This window comes from Phocoena sinus, chromosome 1, assembly GCF_008692025.1.
Source record: "Phocoena sinus isolate mPhoSin1 chromosome 1, mPhoSin1.pri, whole genome shotgun sequence".
NCBI classification, from domain to species: Eukaryota; Metazoa; Chordata; class Mammalia; order Artiodactyla; family Phocoenidae; genus Phocoena; species Phocoena sinus.
The window spans coordinates 95,913,331-95,935,273 of NC_045763.1; the positions used below are offsets into that span (position 1 = coordinate 95,913,331).

General features: G+C 40.8%; 1 protein-coding gene across 1 annotated transcript in view; it reads right to left on the minus strand.

Moving 5' to 3' along the window:
• Positions 1-3,354: 3,354 nt before the first annotated feature.
• The window catches only part of VAV3 (vav guanine nucleotide exchange factor 3), a 406,520-nt gene continuing 387,931 nt past the window's right edge, over positions 3,355-21,943 (minus strand). The window contains exons 26-27 of the mRNA XM_032621142.1: positions 6,250-6,401; positions 3,355-5,587 (exon numbers count right to left, since the gene is read on the minus strand). Of these exons, the coding sequence (XP_032477033.1) occupies positions 5,546-5,587; positions 6,250-6,401 (194 nt within the window). The 3' untranslated portion in view covers positions 3,355-5,545. The remainder of the gene's footprint in view (positions 5,588-6,249; positions 6,402-21,943) is intronic.

Consider the following 21,943-nt stretch of genomic DNA (forward strand, 5'->3'; position numbering starts at 1 on the left):
GCACTGCCACCTGACCTAGGACCTCAGCAAATGCACACAGTGTAGACAGCAGCTCCCCAGAACGACTCTCTGAAGAAAGGCCTTAGGATTTCTGAAATCTTGGAAGCTCCTGTGCATTGTCGTATCACAGATGAGGGTTGCCCTACCTGCCTTTCAGGGCTGTGCTGCTCCAAATTCAATGAGATGAAGTATGTGAAAAGGCTCCGTGATCTGCAGGTCTCAGATGAAGGGAGACTTTTTATTTTTTATCATTGAGAAGGAAAAGGTGACTAAATGAGATCATTTGTATTGTGCCTTCAATGGGCAGAGAGCAGTACAACTGAAATGTACTGCTGTGGTGGCAGGGCTGGTGTGCTGTCCAGAGCACACGTGCCAAGCAGTTAATTCAGAAAGAGAGAGAGGTGGCCGGTGTCATGACACTGGCCAAGAACTGGCCAGTCTCCAGTGCGACCATGAGTAGCGGTGGTTTCAGGGGTTCGATTGTAACCATCCACACAGAATTCAACTGCTGGAGTCAAAGCCAAAGCACATTTAGCTGTGCAGCCATAGAATCTAGAGCTAGTGCCCACAGGTCCCCACACAGGAGTGCTGGGGACTCGCTCACTGTACAAACATCCCCTGACTTCTGGCATGTGGTCGTGGACAGGTGCTAAGGGTACCAGTGTGAGTACAGCAGACCCTCGGAGCTGCCCCTGTGCCACTAACAGCCATGAAATGACTGTGCAAAGAATTGTGAGTACAACTGGACAGATATTTGACTTTCACAGGTGCTAGCATATCTTAAAACCTCTGCGTTTCAATGAAGTCTTTGAATTTCTTTGTGTTTCCTCCATGGTTCAGAATAATTTCGCAAAACCACTGGAGTTAGGATGGAATCACAGTTTTCAACCAGTTAACCCCTTCATTCTCCAAAGACACAGGGGCTCTGTGTGCTTTGCCCAGGGTCACTCGGCTGGTGAGGGGCAATGGCTGTACCTGCAGAGGGCAGGTCGGCCATTCTGGAGTTCACTTTCCCCCTCAGGACTCAACACGGACGCCAGTGTCCATTAGCGGACAGGGCATGGAGTGACTTTTGTGTTCATTCTGTTTCTGCTCTGAAGTCTCTCGATATCTGGGTCACTGTGATTGTATTGTGCCTAGAAATTTTGGAACCTTCTAACGGCCAGTCTAGAGTGCTTCAGGAGGAATTGTTTGCTCTTCTGTCACTATGTCCCTGAATCCTAATTGATGACACCTAACTAGAGAAAGGATTCCTTTTGGACCTATTTTTCAGGACTTGTTCATTACTTACAATAAGGTACCTTCCAAAGTCTGCCAGATGCGAGTGCATAATATTTCTAATCAGAGTCCAACCAATCCCAGAAAACTAGTTTCAGTGAAAAATGAAGTGACTAATGGACTAAGTTTACATGATTATGAGCTGGGTGAAAATCTCATTTTTCTAGTCAAAATAGTGTGGCGCTGTTAAATTCAACTTCTGAGATCGTGGGTTTGAATATTAATCTTCCTGAACACACACCTTTTTATTCCATCTGTAATTTGAATGCTTAAAATGTAATCATGTGCAAGACACAAAGCATGAGCTCTAGTATTCAAAATAAAAACTGCCAGTCCATAATTTGGTTCTGAAGTATTTTGCAGTTCTTCGGGGGAAGGGGACCAACATTTCCTGAGGACCTACCATGTGCCAGGCTCTTTACTGGCATCTTTTTTCATATGTTATGGTTTATTCTTCATAACAGCTCTCTCAGACACTTATGATTATCCCTTTATTACAGAAGATGAAATTGGTGCTCAGAAAGTCACTGACAGGGCTGGGGTTTGAACCCAGGTGTGACTGCTAAAACTTCCACTTTCTATAATAACAAACGATTTAACTTCCTTCCTGGAGACACTGTCTAATTGAGAATCTATACTTTTGCCCCTTAATCCAGTAAGTGAGTCTGAATTATACTGAAGGAATTCAAAGATTAATATAGCAACTACCCACATTTTGCCAGCAAATCCATCTGACAATGGTAGCCATGATGATGATGATGATAAAAATGGCTCAATGTAAGCAAGGCACCATTCCACTTTATATCCTACGTATGGTCTCAGTTGAGTCTCACAACCGTCCTGTGAAGTACCTGCTGTTATCATACTGATTGGCTGAGGCCCTGTGTGGCAAGTTTGGGATGTGAACCCAGATACGCAGTCTGAGGTCTGGGGATATGCTTTCATCACACTTCTATACAGCTGTCAAATTAAATAGAACAAAGGAAGGCACCTAAAGACTAATTATCAACATATTTTACTTCAATTTCTTGATGGAAGACAAAATATTTGAATGTTTTATAAAGGATATATCCCATGTTAACTAATAAATCGAGGGAGTTCTTATCATGATTGGCAGTGGTGGTGAGAGTGGTGATAATAAGATACAAGGTCTAAAGTCACATAAATGTTAACATGTCAAAGAGAATTCCAAAGGAATCAGCCCTTCAAGTAAAGGGAGTAAGGGTTGGGATAACCCACTGTACTATAATGAAATAGGGGAGATCTTATATTTCTGAGCATAGTGGCACTGGTGACATCAACCAGAAGCTACTACCGTGGAACTGACTTTTCCTTAGAAGGAACGGGCTTCCACCCTCTCCTGAGCTAGCCGGTCTCCACCACTGTGGACAACCCGCAGGCCTGCTCTGCCAAGGGAGACTTGCCTCTGTGTCTCTCTGGTTTAGCAGTTCATCATTTTCTGTGGAAAAGTTGAATCAAAATAGAAAAAAAGCTCAATCTCCTCCGACACCTCTCTCTCTAGGCAATATCTGTTTGGGGCTTTCTTTTAAGAGGCAGGAATAGGAGAACATTTCTGAATTCTGTGTTCATCTTCTATCGTTACGATATCTTGTATCACAGCTTCTCAGCTGTGCAGTCTTAGAAACATCCCTAATCTCCCTCTTGACCCTAATCTAAGTGTCATGGTACAGGCTCTGGAGCCAGACTGTCCAACCTGGAACTCCATCATCTCTGACGCTTGTCAGCTCTGAGAGCTGAGTCAAGCTATAGCCTTTTGAAATGCCTGTTTCTTCATCTGAAAAGTGGAGATAATATGGGATTATACCTCCTGGGGTTACTGCAAGTTAGAGCACATAAAGCATTTAGAACAGTGCGAGGCACATGGGAAGCATGTCAACAATATATTATTTGCAACTACTGAGTATGTCTTACAGGCCACTGTTCATAACTGTTCAGGCAGCAAGCCTGAGCTAAACCAGATCAAAGTTAGGGCTTCTAGTCCCGTGTTTCTGATGAGGTTGGTACATGTTGAATTATGTATGGAATTGTTCTATGGAAAGACTTCAACTCTCGATATAATGCAAGTAGTAACTATTTATTATATTGACATATTTACAAAATATTACAAAGTGAAATACCACGCTAATTCACCATATTACACAGGGCTGCATATAGGCAAGACAAAGTATGGAAAAACATTTACTTCTGTCTTTGGTATTAGAAATCTACACAGATTCGCAGCATTAAAGTTTCCAATATGAAGTATTAAACATAGACAAAGATGTAATTGGCAACGTCATGAAAAGGGACTCTAATATCCTCTGCTGGGAAACCCCCAGGTCCATGAAATGCAACAAGAAAGAGAGGGAGTCTATCGGCTAAAACAACAATAAAAGAAACAGCACAAGTTACAATAGTGTACACAGGAGTGTTTATGAAGCTGCCCTCTCCATAACATTTGGCAGACAGTAACAGACAAAACATTCCCCAGACACAGTGTTGCAGATAAGACTTTATGGGAAAGAACCCACTCCAAGATACACCTTGAGGGTATAACTTTACTGTACAGAACATCTTATAAAACTCAATTTCATGATCATTTACACATATACAAAAACTTAACTGATTTTTGCAAATAATTTTTCTAAAACACAATCACAGTTTACATAATTCTGAGGTAAAGGTCCTGAATCTATTCTATTTCAGAAGTCCTAGCCCACGAGGGTCTCTAAAGGGAGACGTGTCCAATGAACATCAAGTTCTGGCCCTCAGGTGGGTTGGGGAGAAGGCCAGCCACGCCCACCTCATTTTAGAGATGGTCCAAAATTTCAGAACTAAGTGTTCCTACTTTGGCTCTATTAAGTTAATGCTTTTAATGTTTTCTGCAAACACTCTCCGAGTCTTGTCAGAACATGACTTCCGCTATGGAGAAAATATTTCATCAGGAAAGGGCCAAGTTAGTGTCTTAACTTGACTGTCTTGACTGGGCACTCTGTACATCCCAGGAAAAATGTACTTAGACTCCTCACGTAAAGGGTGAAGACTTGGTCAAATAAGTGCACTGCAGACTGATCTTCCCACTGGTTAATACACACCCAGAAATGGCCTCAGATGGGAAGAGCCTCAGTGAGAGCTGGGATCCCCCAGTGAATAAGACCAGAAAAGTCTAGTGACCCTCCTTCTGTCCCTGAAATGCATAAAGGACCTTGCTGTGCTTTCCTTCAAAAATCCTCGACAAGGTTGTTTGTGCTACTGTAAATCCTCCAGGAAAATGTGGGAATCAGCAATATATCGCAGGTCTTTTTTCTGCGGGGGGGGGGAGGGGGCTGGGGGGGAGGTGTCAGGGGAGAAAAAGGCATGTTAATAGATGTTGCTTCTCTAAAATGACTTACTATAAATCATAGCCCTTGGTCTGTTTCTGTAAACAATGCCACCTTAATTCAGGTTATTTGTGACTACCTAAAACACACCCAACCAAGATTATCTCATTAGTGAAGTACTACATTTCTAAAATAACCCTATGAAATCATGAAGGTTGTGAAGATTTAATATGAAGATACTCTTTTATGTACTCTTCTGTATGTCTTCTTTTTATGAAAAAGTTTGCAAATCTCATCAGGACACCAAATGAATAATGGGCCCCCCCTCCCATATAATATCACTTATGAAGCAAACCTGAGCATTTGTCTCTTATATTTTAACATGAGTAACATCGGGGGGTAAAAGTGTTTGCCAGGCAATGAGTCACCTTGTGAAGCAATTTAAGACAAGCAATGCTGGATCTTTCCAATAAGCTGCCCCAGTGGCAGAACTCCCATTTTTCTTCATGCTGCGAAAGGTAAAATTAAACTTCTGCTTCTCTGTACCATCAAAAATTCTGGTGAATGGCACGTGAGAAGAAAGTAACTACGTGTTAAGCATTTACTAATGGCTGGCTGGCATTCATGGCGTCTGACTGGACGAAGGAAAAAGAAACATGAACCAATGTGTTTGCAGGAGGAAGAAAAGCTTTTGGCTTTGCCCTGGTCCCTGACGATGACAGGCGGGCAGGCTGTTTCTTGCACAGCTCTAGGCGAGCCATTAATCTGGCAGTACCAGCATCTTTAGAAACCCCAGCATTAAGACTTAGGAGGGGAAAAAGAGGGAGGATGTTGAATAGCCAGAAAGGCAGCTTTTTAAACACTTCAGTGAGTTCCTAATGCTGTGCAGGCTTCTATTTATCCCTTCTCTGAAATTCCTGGTGCGGGGCGCAACGCTGGATTGGAATTTATTCATCTTCTTCCACATACGTGGATGGAAACCAGCCCACCTAAAAAGGAAAAGCAACCAACACAGCAATGTGACTCTGCATCTGGCACTTCAAAGGACTCTACAGAGCATTTCATTTTCATAACACCCCGAATTAATCTGGCCTTTTATGTCCACCGCAGGTGAAGAGGATCGGTTTAAACTGCTCCTAAAAGCCCAATAGAGTGAGTGACAGAAAGGGTGGAATACAATACCCTTAAACAGTGTTCTAATCTGCTAGCACACAAATATGTAAATTAAGGGGCTCTACTAGTTAATGCTTCCTACTTCTGCTGTAGAACAAGATATAAAGACAGAGGTCCTATGCCCCACTCTTTCCAATTTAGATCATCAGCTCTTATAGAAATTTTGTATTCCACATAAAGTTTATACTCTAGACTTAAAAAGAGGCTTAGAGACTCAAAAGAACTGATGTGCTCAACCCTTTTCCCAACAGGAAGCCATCAAACTTGCCCAAGAAAACTTTATTGATGCCGCTATCATATTCACTCAACACGTTTTTCTTGAGTGCCTATTTTCAGGAAGGAGCACCACCGTGTGGAGCCAGGGCTCTGGGGGGTGAAGCCGGCCACACGGTGTAGGGTTCCCCCCACCACAATGGGCGCCAGCGGCTGCCCAGCCCCCTTCATTCATGTGACGAGCACACTGAGAGGGACAGCTCACCCTGCCATTTACTTCTCCTCTCCACCAGCCATTCGCACTCATCTTCGTGTAAATCTTCACCACGTCTCCTTTCAACAAGGACAATTCTCGCATATCTCTTGCACAGAAGTCATACCGAGCGATGGCAATGCCCAGCACCTTTGGACTTAACACTGTAAAGAAATGATGGGGCGTCAGAATTGATGTGCAGTTTACCAACCATAAGCACCTAATCAGATGGATGTTATAGATGCTGTCAAAATGCGCGGCCGTGATTTTGTCACAGACTAGTGATGATGGCAGAGGGGCTTGAAAGCAGCAGAACTGCTGTTTCAATTCAATCAGGTGTAGTCAAGTTCATTTCACAAAGTTTAAAAAACTTGTTCTGTTTTCATATTCTTCATGGGAACTTCAAAACGGGGACTAGTTTTTGTAGTTTAAAAAAAACAAAGGCTAATATCTAAGTTACTACCTAAGGAGATAGAATCTCAAATAACCAGCATAAATTTCCTATTGATGGCATAGTAATCCATTTTTAACTTGAACCTCTATGGTAAAAGCTTCACATTTTTATCTTGTAAACTTTTCAACTTAAGACTCAAAGCAACCAACTTTTTTTGCTCTGAAAGTCTCTTGTTGAATCCATGTCATCACTTCTATCCTCCCCCCTCCCCACGAACAGCCTTTGTTTTCAGTTAAAACTATTTAGGGACAGTTACTCTTTTATATATAATTGTACTCGTGAAGAAGCTTAAATCATGTTTCACAGAATAAACAGATAAACACCATCCATTTATCTTGTTTCAAACAAATACTGCCTTATAGAAAACCTTTACTGAAATACTTAATCAAAAAGAAGATTCAGGGCATCTGCCTCTTATATTCAGTTTTTTTTGTTTTTTTTTAAATGGTAGGAGCAGAGCTAACTTCCTCCCTGCCCTCACCTGCCTGTCCTGAAAGGAAAATTCTGTTCAAGCTGTACATTTGTTTGCCTCTAGAGTTTCATGACACATTTTATATTAACATCTCTACCTGTTGTTCCTTGGGGTTATAAAGTGTTTTCAATTATATGTTCAGTGATTCTGAGAATCACTCACTTGAGATTGGTGGGACTTTATAAACCTTAAACGGTAGAGAAACTGAAGTATAAGAAAAAAAAACATGGGAAATGCCACACATCCATATTTTTAACAGTTCCCAGTGCCTAGGCAGCTGCAGTTATGACCTGTTACCCTGGAAGAGCCTGCCCACTTGGAGACCGGGATCTCTGGCCTATTTTTCAGGGCTCTGCAATGACAGAAATTTTTTTTAGTCTCCAGGTGTCCGTCATAAGATAAACGAATAGCAATGCTGTAGATTTCAGAACTGTAAAGGAGCAAAAATAGGTCATCTTATTTTACTGTTCAGACACAAACCACTTTAAGAGTTTTCTTACTGAAAACCATCCCATTACTGGGGCACTACTCTTAGAGCCGTGCACATAAAAACATCCCAGTGATGGAAAAACCCATCCTCAACTTAACTGTGTGACCTTGTACGGGTCTCTAAACCCTTCTGGGTCACATTCTCTTCACCTATAAAATGAAAGGTCTATACTAGATGACTTGTAAGGGCCTTCTGGTACTCAATTATTCCATTGGGACTTAGAGGTTAATTTTTAAAAATCTGTAAGAAAACATACTTTATCCAGCCATCATGTACTCCCCTATGTGTCACATAAACAGCCCTTACGTTCTCTGGCTAATGACAGGAATCAAGACCAGAATGCCCTGCACAAACCGATGGGCACAGTCATCCTTTAAAGCAATTTGGACCGAATTGTACTCTTATATTTGGAGATAAAGTTGGGATTTTGGTCCTATTTATTTTCTTAATGGAAATACATGAACACTGGCTTTTCTCAACTAAAATTTCTGATCCTCAGGAAAACTAGTTTTATGGAGTGCTTCATTCCCCCTTTATACTTTCAGCTCTCAACTCTTTCCAGCTGATGAAAGAGAAAATGTCTTGCTGAAATACATAACATGAGCACACACACAAAACCAGAGGAGTGGTATGTCAAGACAAATGATGACTTGATGACAGAAAAGGAAAGTGCATGGTGGGAATGTGACTCGAGGGGCTGTTTGTGAGGAGATGTATCTACATGAGAAGCCATACACAGAAGTCAAAATATTTTATTTGCAAACAAAAGCAAGTTGAAAAGACATATAAAAGCAGTAAAGCAGTACCTGACCAGAAAGGAGTGGAAGAAGGGGGAACAAAGCTGTAGTCTGGAGGAGTTACAAAAGAAAACCCACAGAACAAAGAAGGGGCTTAGAGAAGGAAAGAAAAAGAGAGAAGCAAAGACCATTTAGGTGTTGGCAAAACATATTTCGACACAGCTATTTCGTTGTCTATAACCTTAAGAAAACTGTCATATCAAAGTTGAAATATCAAGCTTTGCTTTCACGCACTTGTCTCCTATCACCATTTCTAAATGAAGAACAAGCCAGATTATTACATTTCGACTGACATTAGTTCTGCAGTTCAGAGCGATCTATCCCTTTATAGGTGAACAGAGCATACCCACTCTATCCAAGGACGGCCTTCTCCTCTTGATGTGGTGCACAATTCCCACTTTGTCACATCAGTGGAGAGGGGGATCCTGTAAATTCTTAACGTAAAATATGCTTCACATCAAAACTGATACAAGAAGTAAGAGCCTATAGGGTGGTGTCAATGAAACATGCAGAGCCCATTGAAAATTCAAGAAAATCACTCAGACAGTTTGTTAGGATCCACACTCACCCTCCAAACAAGCATGCACATGCTAGGTTACTTCCAAAAATAAAATGTAAACCCCTTTGAAATATATCTGGAAAAGAAAGTAAATCTATCCCCAACTTGTAGGAATGTAAAGAAAGTTTCTATGCATTTGGATGCTCAAAAACGTCTCAACGTTTTAATAATCAGAGCTAAAATGATCAAATGGTTTGGAAGTGTTAGATGCCATGCTCAATGTTTTATATTCATTTAATTATCACAACTCACAGGGGAAGGTACCCATGCTATTTCTTCTTCAGATTTGAGAACAACCTAGATTCAAACCTAGGCAATGTGACTCCAGAGCCGAGGCTCTTCACTGCTACCCTGCTCTGCATCTACCCCTCTGCTTCAGGTACAACCTTAGGCAGTTTTAAAACTCTCCCTGCTGATACCATGGTGCCATTGCAATGGAGAAGGAAGGTGTGGTTGTAAACTTTCTCCCAATATTTATCCCTCCCTTAATCCATGTAATAGTTTATTTCGTTGGGCTATGTTTGCCCAGAAGGGATACTAAGTTCTTGCTACTGGGATATATACAGAAGTATCATAAGGCAACTTCTGGTACCTTTCCTGGGAAGGCAACTGGCACACACCTTCACCCTTCTGTTTGATTCTTTATTCTATGCTGCTTGCTGTCTGGAATGTGAAAGCTACCATTCTGATTCTTGAGAAGGCTGCCCTCACCTTAAGGATGAGCTTCAAGGAAACTGGGTTACTGAAAAGTTTATGGCAGAGATAATCCTGTCAAGAAGGGGCCCTAGAGATACTAAGAACATCAGTAGCTCATCAACGGGATACTTAGATTCCAACCAAATAAACTGGGGAAAGGAATTGGAAGGAAGGGTTCAGATGTTCTTTGGTTCATATATACATTGGTGCATTCAATGACACTTTTCTCATAAATGGCTTCGCATACTTACTTTTAACCTGCCCTGAAGTATATCCTTGTTAATAATCAAGGTTCTTTTCTAATCCATTGCATGTTCCAAGTTACACTTTTTTATTTTAAAATGCAGCAGTACATGCTATTACAGCTAATTTTACAATCTGCACAATTCACTTATTGCCATGCAGTGTAACTGGTTTGTTTTGTGTTCCTCGAGACCATATTATACCCACTGTTAGAGAGAGGAGAGGATGTCATCTTTAATTTAAGGAGGAAAAGGCACCCTAACGCTACTTTCGGCAGAAAATCTAGTGCCAAGATTCCTACCCCACGTTTGCGAGAACTTAAATGAGAACTCCTCATTCTCTCCATTACTTCTTTGTAATGAGGGGCATTTTCTCCCCAAACTGCTTTCTTAAGTGTCCATCCCCGATTCCATCTCTGGGACTATTTATCCATGGAGTAATAAGAGCAGACAGTATTTCCCCAACATTTCTAATGAAGGTAATTCAAGAGTCTGAAATATAACAAAAGATAAGTTAACTCTAGAAGGAAGAAATAAGAAATCAGTGAAAACACTATTAAATGCTATTTAAATCTCAAAAATAGGTTATCTAATCTAATGTATCTACCTTTCTCTCATCTTAAAATATCTAACATTCCTGAATATGGATAATGCCTCACCAGAGGACTTGAATCTGTTCCAAATACATAACATCGCTGTGCTACCCCCTCTCCTAACCCTAAAAGCCCTGCAAACATTTGCATTCATGTCAAATACCTATAATTTGAACCATCTTAAATCTTATCTAAACATTATCATCTTTACTAAATGGTAGCTCTTCCCACCGTGGTTAGGCCTCCGCTCCTCTGCTGGCTTCACTCTAATTTTTTCCCCAATGAATGGAACAGATTCTTGGATATGCCTTGGGGCTCCTCCCCTGAATTCCAGTCTGTGATTTCACACATTTTCATCACCCTGCCCTGAGGTACAGTCATGATCTCTGATTTAACTTGTCTGAAACTAAACTCATCATCTTCCTCCCTGTAACCTAGCTCAACCTCCCACAATTGTGTTATTTTTCCAACTACTCCCACGTTCTCTTTGCAAACCATCTTTGCAAGGTCAGTATACCTCTTTAGCTCTTTCTGTCCACTCTCCTCTTCCTCTGAGATATCAAGTTGTTCCTTCACTAAATTCTCAGCTCCACCATCCCAACTCAGGGACTTACGCCATTTCTAAACTAAGACAACTGCCTCCTAATTGGTCTTCTTACTCTCAGCTTTCTTTCCATTCTATTCTAAATGCCTCCTCTCAGCTACTCACCATAAACAGACTCATCATCCCTTTTCCTAAATTATAAAATCCTAACTCTTGACTTCAATTCCATAGCAATTCGTAGTCTGGCTATATCCTGCCTTTCTCACCAAGTCTTCCATCATTTACCCACACAAATTCTTTTCATCCCAGCTTCCTAACTGCCCCCCACCCCCCAAACACCATTCCCACCCTCATTCTGGGATGCTGTTCCTTCACCTTGCTTCTGCGAACCTTAACCTCCTTGTCTCCGAAGCTCAGCTCAGGCCCTTCCCTGACCAATGCAGATAACACTCGTCCCCTTTTCTGTCCTCTGCAGCCATCTGTTAGGCACTTACATCATGGCGCTCCCCGGCCCTGCTGTTCAATTACTGCATGTGCTCCTGTGTTCTATCTCAATGAATCGTTGATTCTGGAGAGTAGGGACTGGCTCTTACGCTGCTTCTGCATCCCCACGGGATCAGGCCCAGGGCTAAGCAACTGAAGCTGCTAAATGGATGAGGATCTCGGCAGGCTATTTAATTCTGCAAGCTCCTTATTTCTCCTCCTCCTGTTTGCTGAGCTCATCTTTTGCTCACTTAACTGCTCAAAGACTTCCAGCAAAAGCCAGCACAACATAAAGGGAAGAACGTGAAATATGTTCAGGTTTTATTCCCCAGGCTCCCTGAGAGCCATAATCTATCAATGATATTCCTACAATAACTATAATTTTTCTGAATGTCTCATGGCATTAACCATACTGTACACCTGAGGAACCTTCTCAGGAGAAACTGATTAACCTTTTGCTCCTGTCACCCAGTATGTAGCTCTCAGCCAAACACTTTAAGGCTTGGTAAGATGCTTTCTACTTTTCTACATACCGTAGCGTGACTTATTGTTGTCGCTCTTTCTATACATAAATTTTCAACGTGTTTGGGTCCTTAATTCTCTGGCAAAACAGCATTTGAATGTCTGGCACCTATGTAGACGAGCATAAAATAATGTGTTTCCCTAGGAAAGTATGGATTTAAATCTAGATGTAAGCAGTGTCAGAATAAGGTATTTGATAAAAATATTTTGCAGAATGGTTTAACCTGCAAAACATATTTCTGTCCATACTGAGAATACATCCACCTATTTCTACACACACGTACAGATACGTGTTTTCTTCATCATACTCCTCCGACTATGCCAGGATGACGCTAATATAAGAATTATTGGTACGTGCAGATCCTGGAATGGAATAGAAACAGCTGAGTAACAGTGACGTTCAGATGGGAACGTTGAGGGATTATTATTTCCTATCCCTTTCACTTCCTGGCCTAATATTCACGTCACCACCTAATATTATAGGAAGCCTGCTGCTAGTACATTACATTATTCTGGGAAGCTTCTTGAGAGAAAGAACTTTTATTCATATCTGTATCCACTGAGATAATAGTAAATCTACGTTGAGACCTTTTTCATTGAAGTAATCATTTGCAAACTGCATGCTTTATTTAAGGACCTAACTTTCGTCCTTCCTCAAATACTTTCAATTCCTTATTAGCACAGACGAAGGAGAACCTTGCTCAGAGAGACCATCACACTTAGGTGGGGGTCTCTGGTTATTTTCACATGATACCTGGCACTCAAATGGGCTAATGTTCATGGAACATTAGCAAATAAGTGGTGGCTCATAGTTTAGTGACTTAAAAGGTCTCGTTAGGAGTTATTAAAATATTAACTCAAATATTAAGTCAAATATTAACTTTTCCAAGTTAAATGAAACTTGAAGTACTAAAATTCTCTAATTGAAACAGAAGCCATTAGCATAGCCATAATAAACTGACTGGCACATCATAAGTGAATATTATCCAGTTCTGAGACTTGACTGAGAGGACAGAGCCACAGAAGCATGTCAATTAAAAGAGGAACACAATGTTCACAGAATAATAAAGCACTAGTGAATTGGTATCTGATACCTATACTTTTGTTAAGGTTAACTAAGCATTGCTTTAAAGTATTGTGCTCTGCTTTGATTAGGCTATTCATGTTCACAAGCAAATGAAAATCCACTCAAGTTTCAATAACATTTGAAATTGGTACACAGCAGAGACCAAGCTCAATCAACACTAGTCTTTAAGGTACTGGTGACCAAATCAAAGTATTTTTGAACTACCATTTAATTATCCATTATATGTATAAGTGAACACGATACTAAGCATTTGCTAATTATTCTCTGGGATAGACATTACCTAATGCTCAGCCTCAAGATGTAACAACCACATGTGTTTACACTCATTTATGTTAAAAAAAAAAGTAAAACTATCAGGCAGTTGTACCAATGATACCATCCTCAATACAGCTATCCCTGTGAGTTTGGGGCCCAGCAGTGGCCTAGAGATTTTCCTGAAGGACTGTGTTCCTACGTGGGACACTTTGAGGAATCCAGGAGGTTCCTTTTACCAAGATTGTATACAGATGGCCTAACAGCAGAGAACATGCTGAGAATTTAATGAATGTTTCATTTAAATTTGTGACCCTTAACCTGGTTTTATTTTAGAACGTAGCCATGTCTTCTTCTTAGACTCCCAGAAACATTCATAGACATAGTATCAAATATGTGCTCCCCATCTCCCTCAAATGTATAGTATTTATAGTATATTTTATATATTGTCACTGAAAAAGTAGGAATGATTCAGATTGGTTTCATTTAATTGAATGCTGACATCCGGTAAATGGACAAATCTCTTTTAACCTAAAATTCAAAGATATGACAAGGAAAACTTAGAATTATTGTGAAAAGAAACAGCTACTTTATATTCAGTACTGCACAGTCTAAATACATAAAGCCATTAACAAGCAAAAATATGAGTATAAGACCTTATTGTTATGGAAAATTAGATCATTTGACATTTCGAGGGATTTTGGATTATTTATAGGCATCTAGTTCATCAAAATGTGAACCTGATCCTAAATCCTTACTCTTTAATGATAATTGGCAGACATCTATTAAATAACTACTGATGTGCCAAGGACTGTGCTAAGGTGCTATTGGAGATTAAACAGATAAGACAGAGCATCGACTCTAAAGGAGCTTACAAATTAGTAAAGAGACAGACACAGAGATGATACAGAGATATGGAAATTACTCATCTTGGATAGAGAGTGCTATGACTAGACTTTAGGCTCCATTTGAGCCTTTCCCTACAAAAATCTCCAGTCTTCCGGTTGCTCAGGCCAAAAGCCTTACAGTCACAGCCTTGGGTCTTCTCTTGCTTCTGTCTTACGTCTGATGTGTCTGCATGTCCTGTTCGGTTACATAGTATAAAGGTGCTGCTACCATCTCTCACCTGGATTGCTGCATGAGCCTCCTAACTGGTCTTCCTGTTTTTACACAGACTCTAGAACAATCCTATTAAAGTCAGACCATGTCTCTCCTTTGTTTAAATCCTTCCAATGGCTTCCCATGTCTTCCGGAACAAAAGCTAAAGTCCTGTGAAGCCTCACAGAGACTGGCCTCCCTTGCCCCTCTGATTCCATCTCTGCTGCTCTGGCCACATTGCACATGTCATACACGCTCCTTACTTTGCACTGGCTGTTCTGCTCGCACTTCCTTGAATCTTTACTCAAGTGTTACCTTCACAACGAGGCCTACCCTGATGCCCCATAAGAGAGTCACGGACGCATACCACTTGTGCCATGTGGTGCAGAGAGAAAGAAGGGTTTATGGGGGGAGGGAGTGATATACAAGCAAAGAAGTAGGTAGAGGGTACTCAATCCCCTAAATTCCCACTGTCCTACTGCTTAGGTTGGGCATGGATGGTCTGTACACGCCATGGTCAAAGTTCCAGTAGCCTGCTCTTCAGATGGATGGGGTATTTATGTGAGTTTATGATAGCAGAAACTCCCTGTTTGCTATGGACCGGATATTTGTGTCCCCCTCCAGACCCCAAAATTCCTATGTTGAAACGTAATGCCTCATGCCATGGTATTAGGAAGTTTGGCTTTTGGGATGTGCTTAGGTCATGAGAATGAAGCCTGCATGAATGGGATTAGCGCTCCTAAAAAGGCAATCCCGCAGAGCTTCCTCGCCCCTTTCCACCATGTGAGGACACGGGTGCCTTCTATAAACAAGAAAGCAGGCTCTTGCCAGATACCAAATCTGCCAGCACCTTGACCTTGGACTTCCCAGCCTCCAGAACTGTGAGCCATAAATTTCTGTGGTTTGGAAGACACTTGGTCTATGGTGTTTTGTTATAGCAGCCCAAACAGACTAAGACACTGGTCATACAAATGACCTTGTTAGAAAGGGGAGCTTCGGAAGCCAGTGGCTAGTGTTAGCCTGTTCTACTGTTGAGAACTGAAAACTGCTGAACCGGCTCTCTATTAAGCTACCAAAAGGAGGAAAAATGAATCTCTACTTTTGTTCCTCATCATCTGACCACCCCAGTTAAAATCATAAACCATCCCCAGCACTCCTGAGTAGCATTACATTGTTAGATTATCTTTTCCAGAGCACTCACCAACTTCTAATATACTATATAGTTTATTTTTTGTCTATTATTTGCCTTCCCCATTATCATGTGAGTTCCACAAAGGCGGAGACTTTTTTTTTCCACTGCTGCGTATCCCCAGCAATTTGAACAGTGCCAACCCTGCAGTAGGCTCTCAGTAAAGGTCTGTTGAATGAATGAATGAATGTGGGGACCTGTGGGGTTATTGGTGGGAATGTAATAACTAAAGATGAGATGAGGAGAGAAGTTCTTGGAGAACTGCCCTATGAGGAAGAAGAATAAAGAAAAAGTGGGAAAATTAACAGGGGAAGATGGAGCTTTGAATAGAAAGACTGAGCTTTGAATAGGAAAAGATCTGAACGAGCAAGTCAGATATCTTGAAGTGTTTATGCTCAATTCTGACAAATTTGAGTGTATTCAGAGCAGAGTGGCCAGGATGGTGACAGATTTGGCAACCACGTGTATGACAATGGACGGATAAATCTGAGTAGCTTATTGAAAAAGAAAGAAATACAGTGGGGAAGGGAAAAAAGGACATCAGATGAAAGGTAATCACAGTAGAGTGTGTATGTAGTATATTTAACTTCGAGTAATTCTGAAGAGATGAGCTAATGATAGTAAATAGCTCCAATAAGTCAAGTTTCTGGATCAACATAAGCATTTAAAAAATTCTGTTCAAAAAATAAATTGGGGGGCTTCCCTGGTGGCACAGTGGTTAAGAATCCGCCTGCCAGGGGCTTCCCTGGTGGCGCAGTGGTTGGGGGTCTGCCTGCCGATGCAGGGGACACGGGTTCGGACCCTGGTCCGGGAGGATCCCACATGCCGCGGAGCCACTAGGCCCGTGCACCACCCGTGCTGGGCCTGAGCTCTGGAGCCCGTGGGCCACGGGTACTGAGCCCACGTGCCACAACTGCTGGGGTCTGCGTGCCTGGAGCCCGTGCTCTGCAGCAGGAGATGCCACAACAATGAGAGGCCCGCACACAGCAACGAGGATCCAGCATAGCCAAAAATAAATAAATTTATTTTTTTTAAAAAAAAGAATCTGCCTGCCAGTGCAGGGGACACAGGTTCGAGCCCTGGTCCTGGAAGAGCCCACATGCTGTGGAGCAACTAAGCTCGTGCACCACAACTACTGAGCCTGTGCTCTAGAGCCTGTGAGCCACAACTACTGAAGCCCACACGCCTAGAGCCCATGCTCTGCAGCAAGAGAAGCCCTTGCACCGCAATGAAGAGTGGCCCCAGCTCGCTGCAACTGGAGAAAGCCCGTGCACAGCAATGAAGACCCAACACAGCCAAAAATAAGTAAATAAATTTATAAAATAAGTTGGGTGATTTGTGTGGCCATAGACATAAAGTCACCTGAGTGTCAAGTAAAGCCTGAGGATGACCTCTCAGGAATGTCACAAAAAAATACTTGCTAAAAAAGCCTCTACCAGGGTTGACATTGCTGTTAAGTCTGAAGTGCCTCAATACCAGAGTCCCCCTGCATTCCTGTCTATTGTTCAGCTGTTAAGCTAAACTGTATGTAACACCCAAGGGATATGTGCAGTAGAGTGTTCAGTGCAAGTAGATGCTCAAAAATGTTGAATGCATAAAGCAGTGAATGAAGGGAAACCCTGGCCAAGTCGGACCGGCTCCCTTATGCAGATCTGGCATTCAGTAGGGGAAGCTGCGTATCAGTGGTATATATGAGGAAAAAAAGAGCTCTCAGCATTGTTCCTCAAAGCTAGGAGACGGATCCAAATTTTAGCAAGAAAAAAAGGAATTCCTCTCAATTTATGTTTGTTTTACAGGGAAGGGAGACTAGAAAAACCAAAGCCTTGGATCGGGGCTGCCACATGAGGACACTATAGTCAATTAGGGAACATTACACACATTGAGACCAGTTTTTAATTTAGAAAATAGGGTTTATAGAAAGAACAGTATACAAAATGAGACATATTAAAACATAAGGACTGCTTTTTGAGTTTTGATACATGAAAAAGGACAGCTTTGAGTGAGGTTACTTGAATCTGTAGAATTTCGATCTGCAAGCTATCGATTTCTAAAGGGACCCTGGGTACTGGCTACTAATTCTTAAAGCCATCAGGTTCAGGATAAAAATCCCTCACAGTAGCTACTAAAGTTCCTGAAGCAAGTAAGTAAAAAAAGGAAGCCCAGAATGACCTAATAATGAACATGTTCGGCTGTAGGTGATTAGTTGCCCAAGAACAGTAAGTTCTGTGGACATGATAGACATCCTGAGAAAAAGAGTATAAAAATGACAGCAACATGTTAGAACCACCTTAGCCCATAGAAAAGCATGCACAGAGCACTTCCCATGTGCCAGACATTGTTCTAAGTACATCACATACACTAACTCTCATGGCTCATAATACAAACATTACACATTATGAGACAGTGCTGCAGGATGAAATAAACTAGGGAAACTCATCACTTTCCTATATCATACAAGCAGCACTTCTGGTACATCTGTTTAACAAACGAAACCTTTCATGAGGCTTCTCACAGGACTGGTGATTCATGCAACACTCAGTTGGAGACATTAATATAAGTGAAAGGGGTTTGAAAAATATAGTGTTCTTTTAATCATTAAGTTATTGAATATCAGACAGAATTACTAGGTTCTTATTCTATATCAAGTATTTTATATAGTGTTTCAAACAATCGGTCATGTAGACCTTTTTGGGAAACTTTCATTGGCTAGAAGTGCTCTCTCTCAGGAAGACAGTGTGTTTCACTGCAGGAAAGTTACAAGCCATTGAGAACACTTCATTGTATTAAGGTAATGTTTCCCTTGTAACTCCCCATCCGTTGACTGCCCATCTGTCCTAATAGTGCAAAGTCCTCTTATAGCTCTAATAAAAAACAAATAAGGATGGAAAAATTTGGAGAAAAATTTAAAATTAGTATGATGAGATTATAGTGAGTTGAATGGTGCCTCACCTCCCCAAAGACATATCCGCCTAGAACCTGTGAATGTGATCTTATTTGGAAAATGGGTCTTTGCCGATGTAAGTTAAGGACCTCAAGATGAAATCATCCTGTATTATGATGAGCTCTAAATGAAATAAGTGTTTTTATAAAAGAAGAGAAAGGGAGATGACACACAGAGGAGGAGGTTATATGAAGACAAGGCAGAAATTGGAATGGTGTGTCTGTAAGCCAAGGGACAGCAAAATTTGCCAGCAGCCATCCAGAAACTAGAAGAGAGGCATGGTAATGGATTCCCCCTCAAAGCCTCCAGTAGGAGCCAACCCTGCCAACACTTTGATTTCAGACTTCTGGCCTCCACAACTTAAGAGTAAATTTCTGTTGTTTTAATCCCCTTCATTTATGGTAATTTTTAAGGCAGTTCTAGGAAGCTATTACAGTGAGATTAAAACAGATATTTAAATTACCAGGATAAAATTAGATTAAATCAAACCCAAATGCCAAATGACCAAGGAAAAAGATGACAAAAGACTGAGGATAAAATTAGGAGATCAGAATAAGAGTAGATGAATATAGATATGTTGAATTACAAGGGCAAGAAGGTAGAAACTAAGTGGATGTTTGAGGAATGTGTATGAAGGAGATAATAAATATTATCCACTATTACACTGTGATAAAACTAATAAATAATGGTTAAGGCATTATCAGATGTTTCAAGAATTATCAGGAATAAGCAAGTTATATAATGTGACAGTGAGTTAAATAAATATGAACGATACAAATTCTCCAAGTTTCTAAAACACTGGCTAAAATGAAGCTTAAGCACCTTGTCAGATGGCTAACAGAATAACGGGACTACCTGCGTGAAAGGAACGAGACCACAGTAGGGAAAAGCAGCCTGGGCCCTGGCTCTGGCTTTTACTTTTTCCTGCAAGGTCATTCGCACGGTCCCAAAGACCCAGGAAGCCTTTGACAGTTTTTGAAGAATTGCTATAATATTTGTCACCACCTCAAAAGGATCATGCTGTTCTATATTTTGTTTTCAAGCCCACCCATCTCTCCATGCTTTTTCAAATAACAACTACACATAGTGCTTTTAATACCTGCTATGTCTCCCACAGACCTTAGGCTCTGACTTCACTCATTTAGCCCTTTCTGAACACGTGTTTCATGAAAGGCACTGTGCAAAGTGCAATTTGAGAATGGGACGCTCAGGAGCCTGGTTCCTAAGGCTTCAGGGAGCAATAGACCAGAAGAAATCATTAAAACTATATAAAAATAATGCTATATTTTATGTAAGCTGAAACGAAGTGTAAGCAATCCATAAAACTCTATCTTCAACCCCAACCACTCTTCTTAGTGTCAAACGCCTACTGAACCACTGAGTGTGCACAGGCACTGAAAGTCTGTGCACAACTGAATGTATTACCTTCTCCTCTGTATATGTTATGTCTCTTTTGCTTCTTGATCAGTCCAATGGTTTCACCGTTTGTCAGTTATCCAAGGCAAATAATTGTATATCATACATGTACCACTTCTACCTCAATTCCTTTATCCAGTCAATTCGACTTCCAGATTATACCAAAATCTGCCCACTGTCCTGCTCCACTGTCTCTATTCAGCTTTTGTCCAAACCTCCATCATCCCTCCCTTGGACATCTGCAGTAGTTTCCTCACTCATCTCTCTGGTCCATGCCTCCCTTCAAGCCACTGTCACGGAGTAGGCAGTGATCTTTCAAAACAGCGTAAATCAGTTCATATCATTTCTGCTTATAAAGCTTCAGTACATTCCCAATGTATATATTAGAATCCACTCACTGTGCTTTAAACATTTCGATCCCCTTCTAATTCCTTAAACGTGTGAAGTTACTTCCTGTTAAATATCCTTCACACAAGCTGCTGCTTCACTGTGATGTTTCCCTACCACCACTAACCCACACCCTGCCAATCCACATAGATCCTTTAAGTTTCGTCTAGACGCCACTTCTTCAAAATGTCCTTCCCTGACCCTACAGGTTAAATAGGCCCTCTTGTTGTACACTTCCACTTTGCTTCTGCTTCACAAGACTTATCAAAATTTGTGATTATTTATGAAGTTATTTGTTTTATGTTTGTTCCTATCCATCTTATTCACTGTTATATTTAGCATCCAGAACAGGACCCGGCACATAGTAAGTGTTGAATAAATAACTGTTGAATAAAACAATGAAGGAATGAGTAAGTAAATACAGTGAGGTTACAGGGAAGGAAGAGATGGTTCAAATACGTCCTACTCCGTACTCTACACACCCTAAAATCAGTGCATCAAGCTGCCCCTGCTCCTGGAACAGGTGAAAGAGGAGAATGCTGCCATTTTCTCCCAATTCTGTTAGTTCTCAGGTAAACGGATCATCTCGAAATTTTAAAACTTTTGCTTCTGAAATAATTCAGACTTAAATGTAGCAAGAATAGTACAAAGAATTCTTATATATTTTTTCACTCAAACTCCTCAAGTGTTAATATTTTACCATGTTTATCATCTCTATATTTTCCTCAACTATTTTAGAATATGTTGCAGACAATGCCCTTTATCTCTAAATATTTCAGTGTGTCTTTCCTAAAAACAAAGGCATTTTCTTCTCTTATATAATCACAGTACAATTATCAAAAACAAAAATTATTTAATCTAGAAACTTATTCAAAATGTGTTAATTGATCCCTGTGTATCCTTTATAGAAAAAAAAAAAATTCTCGTCCAGGATTCAACCTAGGATCACATGTTGCATGTAGCTGTCATGTTTCTTTGGTCTCCTTCTCTTCAATTTGAAACAATTCTGCAGTCTTTCATGACACTGACATTTTTGAAGAGCGTAGGCCAGTTATTTTGTAGAATGTCATTGAGTTTGGGTTTCTCTGATATTTCCTCATGATTAGATTCAAATTGTGCACCCTGGGGGGCAGGAATACCACAAAAGTGGTGTTACATCCTTCTCAGAGCATCACATTAGGAGGTGCATGATATCTAGTTGTCCCATTACTGGTGATGTTAACTTTGATCACTTTTAGGTGTTTCTATTTTCCCTCTTTAGTAATTAATAAGGTCTCGTGAGAAGACACTTTGAGATCATGTAAATATAGTGAAAACCAACATTTTTTTTAAACATTAGCCACCTCTGTGGTCCAACTAATTCTCCATTTACTTGGGAAAATGCTTAAGGTCTATTAATAGGTAATGAAACGCTAGTTGTGTAACTTTTCCAAGTGTAACGGTCTATTACCATTCTACCTTACCTCCTTCTCTCATGCATACAA